General features: G+C 37.9%; 1 protein-coding gene across 2 annotated transcripts in view; it reads left to right on the top strand.

Moving 5' to 3' along the window:
* The window catches only part of RUNX1T1 (RUNX1 partner transcriptional co-repressor 1), a 134962-nt gene that overhangs the window by 90277 nt on the left and 25545 nt on the right, over positions 1-19140 (top strand). For both annotated transcript variants that reach the window (XM_032610341.1, XM_032610340.1), the window contains 2 exons: positions 956-1137; positions 15234-15484. In XM_032610341.1, the coding sequence (XP_032466232.1) occupies positions 956-1137; positions 15234-15484 (433 nt within the window). The remainder of the gene's footprint in view (positions 1-955; positions 1138-15233; positions 15485-19140) is intronic.

Raw genomic sequence — 19140 nt, 5'->3', positions numbered from 1 at the left:
CCCATACTATACCCTCCCTTCCAAAAAAGTAAAAAATAAAAGACACAGAGGAGAAAAAGCAACAATACTCTGGATATATAATGTCAGAGTAAGTTTACTTTTCAGAGTAAAATTCTGTCTAATTAATGCTTTTCTGTGTGTGAAATTGTTTCCTTTCCTCTTACTACATTTGAGATTGCCAGAATCATCAACAAGCGTGTTGGTTCTCAGTCTTTTTCTAAGTGCTGGGCTTGGTGAGGAGTCGGTGATGGGTACACAGGATTTCTTCTGTTTAAATATATACCTTCCTTAGAATAAGTGTGATACAAAGAAAGCAGATTACCTTTGTAAACTAGTAGTATATGCTGCTTTGTGCATGAATCCTAAGCAGGGTATCTGATCAGACTCAGGCCAATACTGAATGTTGTGCAAATCTGATGATTATTAAAAACAATCTCTATGTTCATATCTCTGTTTTTTCATGTGAAGTTAGTAGTTGACCAAAGATATTTCATAGGATTAGCCTTTTTCAACTGGGTAAGTAACTAGATACAAAACTGAATGTGTCAGGGAGCCTATTTTGAGGTTAATTGAACCATGTATGTGTTTAATGTACCCTCTGTCTTCCTTGTGGAAAACAAAAGTTGCTCATAGATGGAAGCTGATATCCTGTAGAGCTTATGATGCTTGAGTATGAAGGGATCGTAAAATAAATAAGAGCCACTCCCAGTGTTATTAAAGGGGCTGAAGGTGGGAGAAGTGAGACATCCCTCAGACATCTCACCCAACCCAGGCCTGGAGGGAGGCTAACACTGTAGCCAGTCCTGAGAGTTGTGCCTGAGAATTGCATGCATTCAGTGGTGTTGTGTTTAGCCAAGTTGTGGGGTCCGGTCCACCAGTGTTTGAAAAGTGGAGTAGGTCCACCGGGTTAAAGGAGCCTTTGGGCTATCCTCTCATTCCTGTCATGCCCCTGCAGGCCAACTTGCCTCTTCTGCAGCGTGAGCTCCTCCACTGCGCAAGGCTGGCCAAACAGAACCCTGCCCAGTACCTCGCCCAGCATGAACAGCTGCTTCTGGATGCCAGCACCACCTCACCTGTTGACTCCTCAGAGCTGCTTCTCGATGTGAACGAAAACGGGAAGAGGCGAACTCCAGACAGGTGAGAGGGAGGAGGACCCCAGACCTGCAGTATGAGGACATGTTTCATGTCATGTTTAAACTGCTGACCGACACCTCTTGCAAAATAATAGTAAGCTAGAGTGGCCATCTAGGGAATCTTGCTCTGGCCTGGGGTGTTACAGGGTGATGAGTCTCTGGCCTGTGTCGATTAGCTTTTTGTGCAGGTTAATCTTTGCTACTTGTAATTTTTTTTTTCTTTTAAGTTTAATTGACCTACAACACTATGATAGTTCCAGATGTACAATCTAGTGACTTGATTTTTCTATACATTACAAATGGTCACCACCACTGCTTGCAATATTAAAGGAAAAGGTAAAGATGAATGATATTCAAATATGCCAAGCGCCACTGATGGTTGTTAGACACACAGTCAATACAGGCATACCTTGTTTTATTGCACTTTACTGTGCTTCACAGATACTGCTTTTCTTTCTTTCTTTCTTTTTTCTTTTTCTTTTTTTTTTTAAACAAATCGAAGGTTTGTGGCACTCTGCATGGAATTATTCTATTGGCACCATTTTTCCAATAGCATTTGCTCATTTTGTGTCTCTGTGTAATTCTGTGAGAATTTGGTAATTCTCACAATATTTCAGACTTCTTCATTATTATATTTGTTATGGTAATCTGTGGTCAGTAATCTTTAATGTTAACCATTGTAATTGTTTTGTCATTTTTTACAAATAAAGTATTTTTTAAATTAAGGTATATACTTTTTTTTTAAGACATAGTGCTACTGCACACTTAAGAGACTACAGTATAGTGTAAACATAACTTTTATATGCACAGGGAAACCAAAAAAAATTGTGTGACTGGCTTTATTGTGATATTTGCTTTACTATGGTGGTCTGCAACTGAACATACATTATCTCCAAGGATATCCCTGTATTAAAATTATCATTTACTATGTAATTCATCCCAACCACATATTTTACCCTTCAGTGTTAGGAAATTTGTTATTCTAAGTTTTCTCAAAATATGATGGTTTTGAAATCTGGCCTAAGCACAATGCAGTAGCTATTTAATTTGGGTTTTATATGAACTAAGAGAAAACTTCTGGGAAGCTAGATGGACTGAGTGAAGATAAGAGTTAAGTAATAGAACTTGTAGATGACATTTTTGCTGAAAAATTTTATCAGTCAATATTCATTCTGTCAGGTACTCTGCTCTAATAACTGAGAATTCTAAGAAATGTAAAATAAAACCCCTTCTCCATTAAACCTTACAGATTAGTTGTTGAATAAGGCATACACATGAAACTTCCAATGTACCTTACTAAAATAATTTTCCTGAATACCTCAGCCTCATATATAAATATTTTCTAATCCAGGAATATAAAGTCTTATCAGCATCTTGCACAGTATTTGTAAAATATGGAGAATCTTAAAATGAAACTATATTCGGAAACTTATTTGTCATATGCTTTGTTTCCTTTTTCTACTTATCCATTCACTCTTTTTGCATTTTATCAGGGAAGCGTAGACCAGCCTTTGAGAGGTTAACAACCTGGCACAGATTCCTAGGAGCTTATGATCCTTGGAGCTGCTCAGAGACATCTATCTGTGACCAACTTAGCTACCCTTAAATGTATAGTTGCTTTGCAAATCAGAATGTTATTAAAAGCCAGCCAGTTTACATACAGTTATTACATAATCCTCTGTTAAGCAGTTTTTATGCTACAATCTCTGGAATTTTTCTCCTCTTGACATAGGATCTCTTAATAGTTTAAAATGCCTAAAGCAAAAGATTAAACATTAGTTTACTTCTGATGCCCTGTAGACCCACCTCCATACATGACCTACCAACAGTGCTACTTTCTTATTTTCACAAGTTGTATTTCCATAATCATATTTAAGCATTTAGTACTTTAGCTTTTAAAGACAGCTGCTTAATCCAGGTGTCTGATTGGTGTGTCCACATGATACTAAAAACCAAGAAGCAGCCCAAAGATAGATGATTCACATGTGTATTCCTGTCTGATCCTAACCATTTACCCTGCAGGGAATCAGTACTACCTGCTGGTATTGAGATGTTTCAGCTCCATTTTTCCAAGATAGTGTGGTAAAGGAAATTAAGGAGAGACTAGATGGAAAATTGGGAAGAAGAACATTTATTTGGGTGGAGGAGAGGATAACAAGGTTTAGATAGTTGTGATAAATGTAAAGGTAATCCTATAGGCAAAATTGGAAATGGACACAATCTATTTTCTAGAAACTCTAACTGCTAAGTAACCATAACAGGCAGAATGAAAACTTGCTTTATCCACTTCTCTATATTCCCAGCACTTTCTCCACTGGTTCTTTCCCAGTGTTTTATATGTGAATATACTGTGACTTTAGACCTCCCTTGAACAGTGCTGAGGTAAGCCCTTGGCAATGTGCTAACATTGATATGGAAACTTCATATAAATTCCACAGAAAATCAGCATTTTTGTTTTGATGATCTGTAGCTGTGTGTGCATGCATGTTTGCATTCAGTCAGGTAGAACTTTCTTAAAAGAGCCTTCAGTGTTCTTCCTCTGGTTATCCATAGACAGTTGCTGGAGTCAGAATTCACACAGTTGCTCTTTGGGTGGAACATTCTTTTTCAAGTGGAACCCTGAAGTGTGCGTTATAATGGAAAGATGGCAAATGGATTTCCTTAGAGTTAGGAGGAAGGGTAATGAGAATATGTTGTGTAAATACATTTGTATCCTGTGGGAATTTGATCAGAGCCAAGAAAATATGGGCCTCTACTATTTCTTTGCATATATTTTCTTCATCTTGTTTGCATGTGCATTTTCCTCTTCTCTGGTTATTTATCTGTATATCCAGATCTACTATATGAAATTTTATAGAGTATGGAGCTGTTTGACAGCAGAGCTTTTTTTTGTTGTTTTACTGAATGTTTTGTTGGTGCATATGGTCTGACATGGATGAGCAGCCACGGTGAGATTTTGGAGTCTATTAAACTGGCTCATTAAAAAGATCAATCTGTTTCTGTAATAACACTGGGAACCATCAGTCACTAAAAGAGGGAAAAACTGACACCTGAGGAGAAAACACATTTTGATAATTTGTTCATGACATGTCACGAACAAAAGAGCGCTCTATATTTTGTTTACAACTTTCGGGCTTAAATTCTGTGATGATTGCTGATTTAATCTACTAAACAGTCCTCACGTATTTCAGGGATGGGTTTTGGCAAATGTAACTTCTCATCTTTAAATGTGATTGTCACTGGTTATATTTTTTTCTTTTTTTAAGCATTACTTTTATTTACAGAGAAATGAATACTCTGGGGAAGTCTATGATTTTTTTTTTTTTCCTGTATGGAACAGTAAAATTTATTCTACTTCTTTTTAAAAATAGATCTAGGGTGAGTCCCTGAAAAACTATACTAGATTTGTAGGTCTGTGGTAGAATAACTTAGAACCCAAATTAGAAAGAGACAATTTTCATTTAAAAATCATGCTATTTTCTTCCTAAAATATTAGAGAAAGTTAATAGAAAGTCCTGATTTCTATTCTTTGTTCATATGTAAAAGTTTATTGTTTATCTTGCCATTTTGTGGTGGGAAAAGCTGAGGAAGGGAATACAAACCTTTTTTGGAACTGATTAAATGAAGAGACCACTTTCAAACAGAGACTAGAAGTTGAGAGTCCTCTTTAAAACTGCTCACCATCATAGTCATGAAAACACAGTTTCAAATGGAGTGAGGAGGGAAAGAGCAGTTAGACAACGGCTGCATTTTTTTGAGAGTACAAAAATAGTTAAAAATTACTATGTTTAAAAGGATACATTTTTTTTTTTGTTAATTATCATTTGATGTCTTTTCTCACAGCTTTGATGTTGCAGCTTTTGTTATATTTGTCTTTAACATTGTGCTCTCACCTGTCATGCCGATTTTCTGACTCAGAATCTTCCGGGCTTAAATCAAATCGAATGATCATTGGTTTTGTATGGATAACACTGTCTCCACTGCCTCCCTTCCCGTTTCAAGTGATTTATGTTAAATATTAATCCCCTTCATCTACCTATCTCTATATCTCTATATTTATATATAATCATTTTAATGTAATTATGCTTTAAATTACTCTCAGTTTAACACATCTTGGTTTTTATTATGAAGGCCACATGGTTGCATTAATATGTATTTCCTGCACCCCCAATTATTAAACATTATTTTCTAAAAAGATTTTCTTGAGCTTTAGAAGTATGTAATTTGTTAGCTGGGGGCAATCTTATAGATTTACAAGGCCAATCCTTTATCTTGAGAAAACTAAGGATGAAAGAACTTGCTTAAAGTTACAGAGCTTCTTAGTGGAGAAATTTACCTACCTGAAATCTTCCAGTTGCACAAAATATGATTTAATGTGCAGAATGTAAACAAGGAAAGCTTAACTAAGAATTGTGTCTTTTTCCCTCCTTACTTTCCCTCATTTATTTTTTCTCTGTAATTGTTCATGTGGGCAAATGCAACAGTATAATATTCTGAGGTTTTATAAATTTTTATACTGATAGAGGATTCACAGTAAGCCAGATTTCCTGGCTTAATGAGTAAACTAGAAAACACTGAATGTTGGAGGGTCATAAGGCAGTCATTTTGAAACCGTGTTGGTTGAATGTATAAGATTTGTCAGCAAAGCACACACCAGCGGAACCTATTAAATCCATTTTTCCTTTTCTGCAAAATGAATGAGATTTCAATATTTTTGTCTTTCTAAAGAGAAAAGATAGGTGCACTTTATAAGGAATTGTAGGGACTTCCCTGGCAGTCCAGTGGTTAAGACTCAGCACTTCCGATGCAGGGGGTGCGGGTTCAGTCCCCGATCGGGGAACTACAGTCTCTCATGTCGCGCAGCACGGCCAAAAGAAAAAAGAAAAGTTATAAGGAATGGTAGAATTAATTGACTATGCAAATAAGAATTAAATTTTTATTATCTGCCGCATTCAGTTTTCTGTGAAAAAATATGAGGGATTTATATTATATTCACGCATTCTTGTTTTGTGTTGCATTTTTTAATGCATTCATCGGTTTCAAGAAGAGAGTAATCATCCCTGTAGAAACGATTTTTTTTCTTTTTTGTATTAGTCATATCAATTGTGGAGGCTTCTAATGAAATTGCATTAAGTTGCATTTACATGATGAGAAAGATTGTGTGGCTGTAGAGAACATTTTGGTCTCCATACTCCAGCCTCAGCGTAAACTTGCTAGCCTTATTTTTGCTGCTGTCCTAGGGTCTGGCTCTGCTGAACATTGTTCATGCCTTAGTCTGTATTCTGACTGATGGTTTCTGTTCTTTGCCCCAGTTCTTGTATATAATAATTCTATTCATACTTGGCAAGCTAACTCAAGACAGGTTCTACTATTTGAATGAAGGCTTCCCAATCATGAATATTATAATAATGGTTACTATTTACTGAGCACTTAAGATGTGCCAGGCCCATGCTAAATAATTTACATATGAACACACAGCACTTATTTCCTGACAGTCCTATTGCATAGGTTCAGGCTGGCTGGATAATATGTCTGAGGTCACATGGCTTGTAAGAGGCACTGATGGGATTCTAAACCCTAGGTTCTCTGACTTGAATGCCCGCACTCTTATAACTGTGTTTGTAATACCCCAGCCTCTGAACGCCTCAGCTTGAAAAATAAGTGCTTTGGTTAAGTTGTTGAATGCCAAATATGTGTTAGGCTCTTTATGTAGCGTCTCTCATATAGTCCTCTCAGTAGCTCTGAAATAATTGTCCCTATTCTGTGACTCATAGAGATTAAGCCTCCTCAGTTCATATGGCCAGCAAATAGCAGAGCCAAAATTTGAAGCCAGCTCCATAGCCCCTGCTCTTTCAAATGTAGTGATCTTTTCTCCTTCTGATCTCCCATACCACTTTTTACACTTTTTACGGTAGCTGCTGAGTTCAGGTCCTGCGTAGCAGTATAGAAGTCTTGTACCACTAATTAAACTGGGTTTATGGTAAAAAATTTCTTGCTAGCACACTTTCAAAAAGCATTTAAGTCTACTACTAAACCATAATCTTAGGGGAGGGTGTTGGGGAATCATGTCTTGCTTACTTTTGTATGTCCAGTAAAGCTCAGGAAAGTGCATGATACACATACCGGCTATCTAAAACAAAACAAAGCAAAACACCACAAACAAACAACAACAAAACACTAGTTGAACAAATAAATAATCAAAATTAAACTTAATACAGTCGTTTTTAGTAGTGTAGCAAATGGCCCTCTCCCCTAAGAGTTTTTTTGCTTTCTTGTTTACTTTCTTTCTACCATTTTAAAAGATGTGTCTCTGAAACACCTACAGCCATGAAAGCAGCCAGGAACAAAGTGCCATGATTGATTCACTAAAAAGAAAAAATTAGAGGGCTCCAGTTGAAATGTGTAGATGACAGAGTAGAATAAGAAAGCATAGTTCCACAGGCTAGAAAGCCCAGAGATAAACCCACACACATGTGGTCACCTTATCTTTGACAAAGGAGGCAAGAATATACAATGGAGAAAAGACAGCCTCTTCAATAAGTGGTGCTGGGGAAACTGGACAGCTACATGTAAAAGAATGAAATTAGAACACTTCCTAACACCATACACAAAAATAAACTCAAAATGGATTAAAGACCTAAATGTAAGGCCAGACACTATAAAACTCTTAGAGGAAAACATAGGCAGAACACTCTATGACATAAATCATAGCAAAATCCTTTTTGACTCACCTCCTAGAGAAATGGAAATAAAAACAAAAATAAACAAATGGGACGTAATGAAACTTAAAAGCTTTTGCACAGCAAAGGAAACCATAAACAAAATGAAAAGACAACCCTCAGAATATGAGAAGATATTTGCAAATGAAGCAACTGACAAAAGATTAATCTCCAAAATTTACAAGCAGCCCATGAGCTCAATATCCAAAAAACAAACAATCCAAAAATGGGCCCAAAAATAGAACTACCGTATGACCCAGCAATCCCACTACTGGGCATATACCCTGAGAAAACCATAATTCAAAAAGATACATGTACCACAATGTTCATTGCAGCACTATTTACAATAGCCAGGACATGGAAGCAACCTAAGTGTCCATCGACAGATGAATGGATAAAGAAGATGTGGTACATGTATACAATGGACTATTACTCAGCCATAAAAAGAAATGTAATTGATTTATTTGTAGTGAGGTGGATGGACCTAGAATCTGTCATACAGAGTGAAGTATGTCACAAAGAGGAAAACAAATACCGTATGCTAACACATACATATGGAATCTTAAAAAAAAAAAAAAAAAAAAGGTTATGAAGAACCTAGGGGCAGGACAGGAATAAAGACGCAGATGTAGAGAATGGACTTGAAGACACAGAGAGAGGGGAAGGGTAAGCTGGGACGAAGTGAGAGAGTGGCATGGACTTATATATATTACCAAATGTAAAATAGATAGTGGGAAGCAGCCGCATAGCACAGGGGGATCAGCTCGGTGCTTTGTGACCACATAGAGGGGTGGTATAGGGAGGGTGGGAGGGAGACACAAGAAGGAGGTGATATGGGGATATATGTATACATAAAGCTGATTCACTTTGTTATAAAGCAGAAACTAACACACCATTGTAAAGCAATTATACTCCAATAAAGATGTTAAAAATAATCTACAAACAATGAATACTGGAGAGGGTGTGGAAAAAAGGGAACCCTCCTGCACTGTTGGTGGGAATGTAAATTGATACAGCCACTATGGAGAACAGTCTGGAGGTTCCTTAAAAAACCAGGAATAGAATTACCATATGACCCAGTAATCCCACTACTGGGCATATACACTGAGAAAACCATAATTCAAAAAGATACATGTACCGCAATGTTCATTGCAGCACTATTTACAATAACAAGGACATGGAAGCAACCTAATTGTCCATCAACAGGTGAATGGATAAAGAAGATGTGGCACATACATACAATGGAATAGTACTCAGACATAAAGAGGAACAAAATTGAGTTATTTGTAGTGAGGTGGATGGACCTATAGTCTGTCATACAGAGTGAAGTAAGTCAGAAAGAGAAAAACAAATACCGTATGCTAACGCATATATATGGAATCTAGAGAAATGGTACTGATGAACTTAGTGGCAGGGCAGGAATAAATACGCAGATGTAGAGAATGGACTTGAGGACAAGGGGAAGAAGAGGCTGGGATGTAGTAAGAGAGTAACATTGACATACGTACACTACCAAATGTAAAATAGATAGCTAGTGGAAAGCTGCTGCATAGCACAGGGAGATCAGCTCGGTGCTTTGTGACGACGTAGAGGAGTGGGATAAGAACAGTGGGAGGGAGGCTCAAGGGGGGGAATATGGGGACATATGTATGCATATAGCTGATTTACTTTGTTGTACAGCAGAAACTAACATAACATTGTAAAGCAATTATACTCCAGTAAAGATGTATTTAAAAAAAAAAAAAAAAAACAATGTGGTTCCAGACAGCAGGAGCAGTAGCAACTGAATACTTCAGCAGTGGTCAGAAATTAGTGAAGACAAGGGGACAGCCGCTCCCAGGCAGTCTGACTGTTCAGCAGATGGAGAGCTCCAGGGACATGTGCCTGAAGGTTTCCACCTTCTCTTTGGGGGAGGGAAGTCTCTGGGAACCCACATATTGTAATCCTTAAGGGCCCAGGTATCTTGTTTTTGTCTGGAGGGGCCAACATCTACCTGCATCTATCTTTTTTACTCCAGAAGGTGTTAGCTCGCCTCTTAGGAAGTTATCTCCTAGGTTGTGGTTTAGCAATAGAGAGATGGAAGGCACTTCTTTCCATGTGGCCCAGTAGTGTTGGTCCTGTGTCACTCAGTGCTTTGTTTTTCACCATCTGAACATCCCACTTCCTGCAGGGTGATATTTCTGCAAACATAGAAATCACTGCAGGTTGTCCATGAAGAATCAGGTTTGATTTTCTTGTTAAGGAAGCAGGGGAATTTGTAATGTATTTTGTTTCAGATACATTATTCAATACCAATATAGGGTGTTATATAAAATTCTTATCTAAACTCAACCTATTTCCTAAAAATTCCTGAAGAGACCTTTTACTGAGTTGTGTTTTGAAAATATGATGCCCTAAATGACCACTCCCCCGCCCTTTAATTCAGTGTCTAGTCTTTCTGTGGAAGCCTTAGCAAACTGCATGTGTTAGAAAAGGGAAGGAAGCTTTGTTTAAGATTAAGTTATTAATGTCTTTGGGCTTTCCTTTAACAGAACTGTCACCTCCTGAGATTTAGATATATGCTTCTTTCTAAAATAAAAAGTAAAAAATTGTTTGTTTTTTTTAAAGACTCAGCCAGTATCTCAGCCCTGGTTCTGGCTGAGATACCTGCAGAGTAAGACAAGGGCTTGATAAGGCCAAGATAATGTGTCCTGGGGTAGGGCAGAAGGACCTATGCCAGAGAAGCTTATGAGACCATCAGCAGGACTTTTTTTTGGAGAAGAAAGTTATAGAGTGACTTCCAAGTTTCTGTTTTGGTGGCTAAGTAAAAGGTGGCATCATTGACTGGTGGAGGAAGTACCAGAGAAAGACGAGGTCAGTTTAGACATGTGCCGTTTGAAATACATGTGGTCAGTTGGAGAAGTCAGCACCTAAGACATGTATTTGTTTGTAACAGGACTAATATCAGAATTTTTAAGTTTCTTCCTTGCCATTCTCAGGTTTATTATGCTATACCAATTTGCCTTTCCCTAGAACAATCTTTTAGTGCTGTTTTCCGCACTTAAAAAACATTTGAATCTAGAAAAAGACTTATGTCTGTTCCTGTCATGTAAGAAATTGATTGGTCCTTTTATTCTAGTTATTGCCATGATCTTAATAATTTCTTTCTTCATTCTTCCCCATTTTCATGTTACTAAGGAATTGTCAGTGCATACTAGCCTATTATGACATTTAAAATATTTTATATAGAGGAAAGTTTTTTTAAAAGTTTGTTTTCTTTCTCAAGTAAGTCAGTTTACAGCCTGTTTTGAGGAGCTGAGAGAGAACAGCCTGAAGTGGGGTAAGGTGTAAATTAGGTTGTCTCTTAAGTTTTTTTTTTTTCTTAAACACGTATTGTTTCCTATCAGTTTCATTTTACTGGGCAGGAAACTGAAGCCAGGTTATCTCAGGGTCACATAGCTGAGTCCTGAGCAGTCTTCTACTCTTAGGACATCAGACCCTGAGAGAGAAGTGATTGGGATCTAGTTGTTGAAGTAGTTAGGTTATATTGAGGAACATTTCTCCTGGAAGGGAGATAGAATATAAAAAACAAACCAAAAAATGCCTTCTAGAAACCCATGAGACATGACAGACTTCCCACTAGAATTTGAGTTATTTTGAGAATATGCTGGTATGGGACAATGAAAAGTATTCATTAGTTTTGCCTAATACATTGTGAGAATGTAAGAAACATTCAGATTTGGAATTTTCCCCCAAGCAAATGAGGTTTTAGATAGTTTTAGGCATTTCTAAGAAGCAGACAAACAAATAGCAATTAAGTTGTTTTGGTTAGCTTTCTGGACATACATCCTTTGAATAGGGTTGGTTTTATAGGTAGACTTGAGTGGTTGGAGGAAGCACAGGGAGACTTCTCATAACTATTTATGTGGGCCGTTTGAATGCTTTGCTGCTGAAATATACCTGCCTCTGTGAGGTGATGAGCTTTATTGTTTCAATAGCTGCAAGAGTGATAAGACCCAGAATAGGGACTGTCACTGCAAGGACATGATAGAAATGAGAGGACAGACTCAGGAGCTAGCCCTGCTTCTTAGGACATTACTGTCCTTGCTTTAGGAGGGAAAAAAGCTTCAATACAGGCTCATTGAAGTAATAGCACTGATCAGAGGGTTGATCTGACAGCAAAGATAAATAACGTATCTAACTACTTTGAAAATAGTAAGAATTCTTCCAGTGTTGAATGTTCTTGTTATCTTTGAACAAGGAGACACAAAACCAGTAAGTCGAGTTGGTTTGACACAATTGGATCAAAGATGTTTTGATATTTAGAAATGTTTTGATGTTTATATATTTAGGCTGCTATAAGGTATTTAGAGAATATTTTTTATTTTTGCACAAAAAAAGTTATACTCCACTTATAATTATTATAAAATATTGGCTATATCCCCTGTGCTGTACAAATGACATTTAGAAATAAATATAGAATAACTGAATTGCAGAGTTTTCAAACTAGAAGGGACCTCAGCAATTATCCTAGTCCAGTGGTTTTCAAACTTGATTTTAGCAGCTTTTTCCTTCAGAAATGAAACCTTAGGTGGAACCTCAACTTTTAAAATAGATAAGAATGATAAGTGGGTTCCTCTGGCCCTTTAAATCTTGATTGTTTGGGGTAAAAGCTCTTTATTGCCTGCAGAATCCCTAAGCACCTCAAGTGGCACAGTTTGAAAACCACTGATCTAGTCCAACCCTTTCATTTTACAGATGAGCAAACTGAGGTCCAGAGAGGTTAAGTGACATGCCCAAGGTCACACAGCTAGTCGTGGAAGAGCCAGGACTAAATCTCAGGTCTCTTGATTCCCAGTCCAGTGCTCTTTCCACTACACCACACTGCCAGTAAGGTAGGTGCTGTGTTGACATTATATTCATAGCTACTAATAGTCTTCAGTATTTTCCAACTGATCTATGCTGGAAATGTTTATGCATTGAATGTTGAAGTGTATTATTCAGAAATGTGTAGGATATGGAAATACAGATTAGAATCACATAAATATCCTCTTCGAAGATATATATCTAGAATGTTTCCATTCACTTTTAAAAATTATTTTGAAGCAGTGCATTGTAACGTTTGAGACATTTTAGTCTGGTCAATGATCAATATGTATGGAGTCAGAATATTTTGCTGTAGATACTTTGACAGGAGCAGCATTGAGACTTCTGTTTGACACTCCCATGGGGACCATGCCCTGCTGGCATTTCCAGTGTTGGACAGTCACCTGGCTCCAGAACATCTTTCACCAGCATGTATTGGGCATATATTCATTTCCCATTGAACTCTGCAGTTTCCCTCAGTTCTTAGTGTGCCTGTACTTTCTATCTCTAACTTCTCTGTACTTTGTAATCTGATGTGTGCAAATTGTCACTGGGGTTCTACCCTAAAGGGACATAAAGGGCGATTCATTGTAGAATCCTCTAGCCCCTAAATGATCTCTGTTGTCAAGTCAGTTTCCATTCACATCCCTCCAGTTTTATCAGACAAAGACTATCCCTGGGCACTAGGAAAGTGGGAAAAGTGTCTAAAGTATCTAAACCTAACCAACCTAAAATCAAAAAAAGGTGTGCAGATGTAAATTCCCTGGCAGTCCAGTGGTTAGGCACTGCCATGGCCTGTGTTCAGTCCCTGGTCGGGGAGCTAAGATCCCACAAGCTGCACGGCAAGGCCAAAAAAAAGGCACTCGGAAATCTGTAGCTACTGTGACTTGGTAGAATTCTTATGGGGAAATTTCCCAGGGAAAATAGATGCTGCCACTGGTCTAAGGACAGAGAGCTGGTCTTGTGAGGAGAGCCAGCTACTAGGTAAAAAATTAGTTTGGGAGCTGTGCTTGCAGTCAAAGTGGAGGTGATGCATTCCTATCTTACAGACTACACTGAGTTCATCTCTTAGAGATACGTTCAGTCAGAAAATATTTCTTTAACCCTACTTCTGTTTGAGAATCTAGGAGCAGTTAACAGGTCTCATTTATAGAATGTGTTCCTTCTGAAAGACAAGTGCAGTTTTGTGTATCACATGATGAAATGCAGTCAGGGTGTGCCTGCCCTGCCCTAAGATCTCATGACTTCAGACAGGTCACTTGTGCTCTCTGGGCATGTGTTTCCTCAACTTTAAAAGAAAGGGGTTTGCCCCAATCTTTTTTCTAATCCCAGCTAGCTCTGTATGACTGCTGATTGAGTATCTTGGTAGCCCAAGGTAATGTCAGTCCCAGACATTACGTTGTTTTATTGCATTAATTAAGTTAATTAATTCAGTTTGATCAGTGCTTTGTAATAGAACTTTCTTACATCATGGAAGTGATCTGTATCTGTGCTGTCCAGTACCATAGCCACTAGCCACAGGTGACGATTACACTTGCAATGTGGCTATTGCTACCGAAGAACTGGATTTTAAACTTTATTTAATGTTAATTCACTTTTTAAAATAAATTTATTTATTTATTCGTTTAAGTTTTGGCTGCATTGGGTCTTCGTTGCTGTGTGCGGGCTTTCTCTAGTTGAGGCGAGCGGGGTTTACTCTTCGTTGCGGTGCGTGGGCTTCTCATTGCAGTGGCTTCTCTTGTTGCGGAGCGTGGGCTTTAGGTGCGCGGGCTTCTCATTGCAGTGGCTTCTCTTGTTGCGGAGCGTGGGCTTTAGGTGCGCGGGCTTCAGTAGTTGTGGCAAGCGGGCTCAGTAGTTGTGGCTCGCGGGCTCTAGAGCACAGGCTCAGTATCTGTGGCGCACGGGCTTAGTTGCTCCGCGGCATGTGGGATCTTCCCGGACCAGGGCTCGAACCCGTGTCCCCTGCATTGGCAGGCGGATTCTTAACCACTGCGCCACCAGGGAATCCCTGTTAATTCACTTTTAATTTAAGCAGCCACATGTGGCTACTGTATTGAACAACACAGCTCATAGATGTCCTCTGACATGGAAGTCAGACATAGCTTGGATCGGTGCAATAGGTATACCTGAAGAATTCACCAAAAGAGTGACGCTGTTGTACCTTGATGAATCTTCACCAAATACAGTTGATCCAAGGGTAATTTGTTAGAAATCAAGTGTTCGCTTTTGAGTGAAAATGTTATCTGCAGAGTGGAGATCAGGCCTCCTCTTATTTGTGACCAAACCACATGAACTTCAACTGAAAGATGTTTGCTAATTTGATGAGAAGTGGAACATTTTCTCCTGTGCAGTCATGTGATCATTTAGGCCTCAGCATGGGTTTTAGTGAATTCCCACAGGTCTAGGAAGCTGAGTTTAGAAAGTTTCTGGCCAGTAAAAGAATATTCTGTTTATATTACAAGTTCAAATGTGAGTGTCCAGACTATGCTGGTTTCTGAGTACATTATGAAACAAACTCTTTTTCTTCCTCCCTCAGAACCAAAGAAAATGGCTTTGACAGAGAGCCTTTGCACTCAGAACATCCAAGCAAGCGACCATGCACTATTAGCCCAGGCCAGCGGTACAGTCCAAATAATGGCTTATCCTACCAGCCCAATGGCCTGCCTCACCCCACCCCTCCTCCACCTCAGCATTACCGTTTGGATGATATGGCCATTGCCCACCACTACAGGGACTCCTATCGACACCCCAGCCACAGGGACCTCAGGGACAGAAACAGACCTATGGGTAAGACTGAAGGATCTCTTCACTTCTTTTGGGACTGTATGCTTCAAGACTTGCATCATTACTTCTCAGCTAAACTCGAGGCTTGATATCTGTGATGGGGTAAAAATTCCCTTTCTTTATGTAGTGTCTCCTTTATGAGAAAACTTTGTTGGTATTACTGTGTCCTTTAACAGCTGTGCTTTCTCTCTCTTAATTACTTACGTTCTTTGTGACAGCAGGTTATTATTTGGGGGGGGCATCTAAATACAACCTCCTGAACTGTATTAACATACGCAAAACAAGTTTTTAATTTTTTTTTTAATATGAGGGATTTCGTATGTAGTTAGTCTGCCACAAGTATTTTTTAAAAATCAGTTTATTTCATTCTATCTTTTATTTCAGATAGTCTCAAAGTTCATTTGGAGTTTTCCAGTCTCTGTGATAGTCTGTATTTGAAAAATACAATATGGTATTATTATGTCTGTGGTTTAAGTCAACAGATGTTCTTTGAGGAATGATTTAGTACTTTTTTTTGTTTTCCAACTTAGAAGTGTCAGTGATTCAATTTAGTGTTGACAATTTAGTGTCAAAGATCAGAATACCAAAGAAGGGAATGAGTTTGGGTAAATACGTGTTCTGTTTGCCTGTGTTCATTCCTTCTTTGCATAAAACTGTTGGAAGTGAAGCATTTAGGAGACACTGTCTTCTAAAGAACAGGTGCTCACCATGACAAATGAGAAGGAAGACGAATAGGTAAGTTTTGATACATGATCAGTGTTTGAGGTGATAGCATTAGAGTACTGTTCCTGTTCCTGGGGCTTCTTGAATTCTTGATTTTTCGCAAGTCAATCTAGTGATAAACTGAGAGCAATAGTCAGCCCTCTCTCTAGTCTTTTTCTGTCCCCTGAATCCATGCTGTCCAGCAGCAGGACTGCCTTTACCTCTTAGCTGGTTGCTGACAAACTTCCCTGACATGGGACGGTTTGGTGGGCAAGATACTGGAAGCAGCACAGGACGAAGTCCAAGTAGAAAAGCAGAACACAGAGCTGAAGGCGCAGAACTTGGGAAGCACGGCCAGTTCCCTGCCTGAATAGTAGGACAACGTTTTTTTTAGCCACAGGCAGAGAGCGTGTGGTGAGCAGAGGTTTATGTTAGACTTCTAACTAGGTTAGTAGGACATAGGGGCTTCCATATGTAGGGTCTTTTGCTTGAAAACACAACCCTTCAAATGTTTAGAAAGCAGAAAGGGAGAGTCAGGTTGAGGGGAGGGGCGATGGAGGCCCTGGATGTGAGATAGTAAAATAGTAGTTTCACTTCCCCACAACATCATTTCTACTTTTATATAGTGTGTCAGACAAATGGCTAAGCATATAATTTGTTCTTTCTTAATAACCAATCTGTCTAATGTTCTCTCAGGTACCATTTCGAAGAGCTCTCAAAAATGGTTATGTTATTTCTCAGTCTGGACTGATATTTTGACCCTGAAATCAAATGCGATAACAGCTCCCTTCAAAGCAAAAGCCTTGCCATTTATTGATGACTGATGCCCTCAAACCATGATTGCTTATTTTCAAATAGAAGTGGAGTTACCAGGTCATTGTAAGACCAACTCAAGATACCCCACTTTGTAAGTGCCAGGAAATGGCCTTTTTCTTAGGCAGCAGATTCTATTTTATGAAATATTAGTTCCAGTACACTACAGAGTAATCAACAAGGAACTAATTATGCTTATATTCAATGATTATGTTTTCATCTAGTAATATAAAATATTCCTTTATGGGTTATATCTGTACCCACTGGTTTTATGTGATTTTTTTTGTCAGACCATGTTCCTTACCTTTTAATTATATTAGCTTATAAAACTAATAGTGGTAATCTTTATAAATATACGCAACTACTTAACCGTCCCTGAAGTCTGGCATAGTTTAGTATGTGTTAAAGTAAAGTAAAACCTTGACGTATGAGTAACAAATTATGGTGTTGTTACATCAGGCCGCCATTCTGAGAATATAAAAATGGTCATAAATGTATACTTAGTCTGGTACGATTTATAAATGTCTATCATATGTAGAGACATATTTGCAGAGATGTGTACTCACTAGAATCTTTTAATAAAATAATTTTACAGGCAGCATTAGTTTATAAAGAGAGTTTCAGCCTAGTTAGGAATTGGGTAAGACTCAACATTAGTGTCAGATTGCCCACGAATGAAAATGTGTTTTAATGAGTCTGAACTGCTTTCCCCTAGTACATCCCTCTGGTATTATGGATATAAATAAAAATTGTGTGGTGATGAATATTTAAGTATCTGAAATAGAAAAATTAATAAATGTAAAAATTTGAGTTGTTTTATTTTTTCTTTTTAAAGATTTGGCTGTATCCAACAAATGACCTTCAGAGTTCAAAAGCAGGAAACATATGAGACCTGTATTTTTTCACCAAGTACTTGGGCTCAAACATGTTTCTAATGTACTTATTATTTTTCTATTGTTGTTAAGTGAGATGATGCTTAGCACTGTTCCACAAATGCTGTTATCCCATTAGCCACAGACATCCTATTGCTCGTTAATATTATTCCCGGTGGTAGAGCTCATGTCACTATTGATTTAATCTGCTGAAGTTTTGAAACTTTTAAGACTTCTGAAGTTCTTAGTCTTTATATAGGCCAATATAGTAAGAAGCCTCCATCATGAATCTTAACACCGCATTTATATCTTTATCACTCTCCAGTTGTTTTCTGTGATGACTCATTTCAATGGTAGTGCTTTTTCCCTAAAACACAGGCAAAAAATAAGTCAACAAAAATAACATATTTGCAAACATTTCAACTTGAAATTGTCACAACAGAGAAATAACTAAATATTACTCTTCTCCAATGTCTTTTCTATTATGCAAATTATTAAAGCTTATTTGCAATTTTACTTTTTTACCAATAGGTGGCATTGACAATTTTAGCTTTAAAAATGTATTTCAGAATATATTCTAATTGGAGAGGAATGGTGCAGTGTTTTATATTTAGCTTTTAATTTAGTCTGAGAAAGCTGACATGTATGTGCTCACTTCCATCAGCTATAAATGAAATTGTATTTTCATGGTTGGCTGAAAAAAGTCATATGACTCATTATCTTTATTTCCCTTAATCAGCTAAAAGGGGATTTCTAACCACTCGGATTTCACAAAAAGTGGAATGCAGTGTCTCATAACGTTTATTGTCATTTAACTCCTACATAACTCCCTCAGAAAAAGAGCCTAGTTGTCTATAGAAGCCTAAACCATGTCAAACTTAATTTGCTATCCAGAGTAACAGTGAGAACTGGCAACTAAAATAAATAGTTTTAATTGTTTAAAATGGAAAATCTTGCCATAGCCTAGTGCCTTTCCTTGATAGTAGAACATGAGGTGTTTTACACAATTTGTCAGAAGAGCCACGCGTTTCTAGGTATCTCTGATTAGACCCTTTCTTTCACCCTGTCCCTTTAGGAAGACACATTAATTTTTTATTTTGTTAAGTATCCTGGCTAATTGCTCATGTTCGTTACTATTGTTCTCACTTGGTAAGTGTTTCCTTATTACCTTTTCATGGTAGCATCTTAACTGTGATGCTAAAGAGCATTAATATTTATGTTGTGGACTACACATTAGGATTTTTAATTTCTTAGCTTGGATTTATGGTATTT

This window comes from Phocoena sinus, chromosome 17, assembly GCF_008692025.1.
Source record: "Phocoena sinus isolate mPhoSin1 chromosome 17, mPhoSin1.pri, whole genome shotgun sequence".
NCBI lineage: Eukaryota > Metazoa > Chordata > Mammalia > Artiodactyla > Phocoenidae > Phocoena > Phocoena sinus.
Note: the sequence above shows the minus strand (reverse complement) of the source record. Positions and strands in the feature narration are given on the sequence as shown.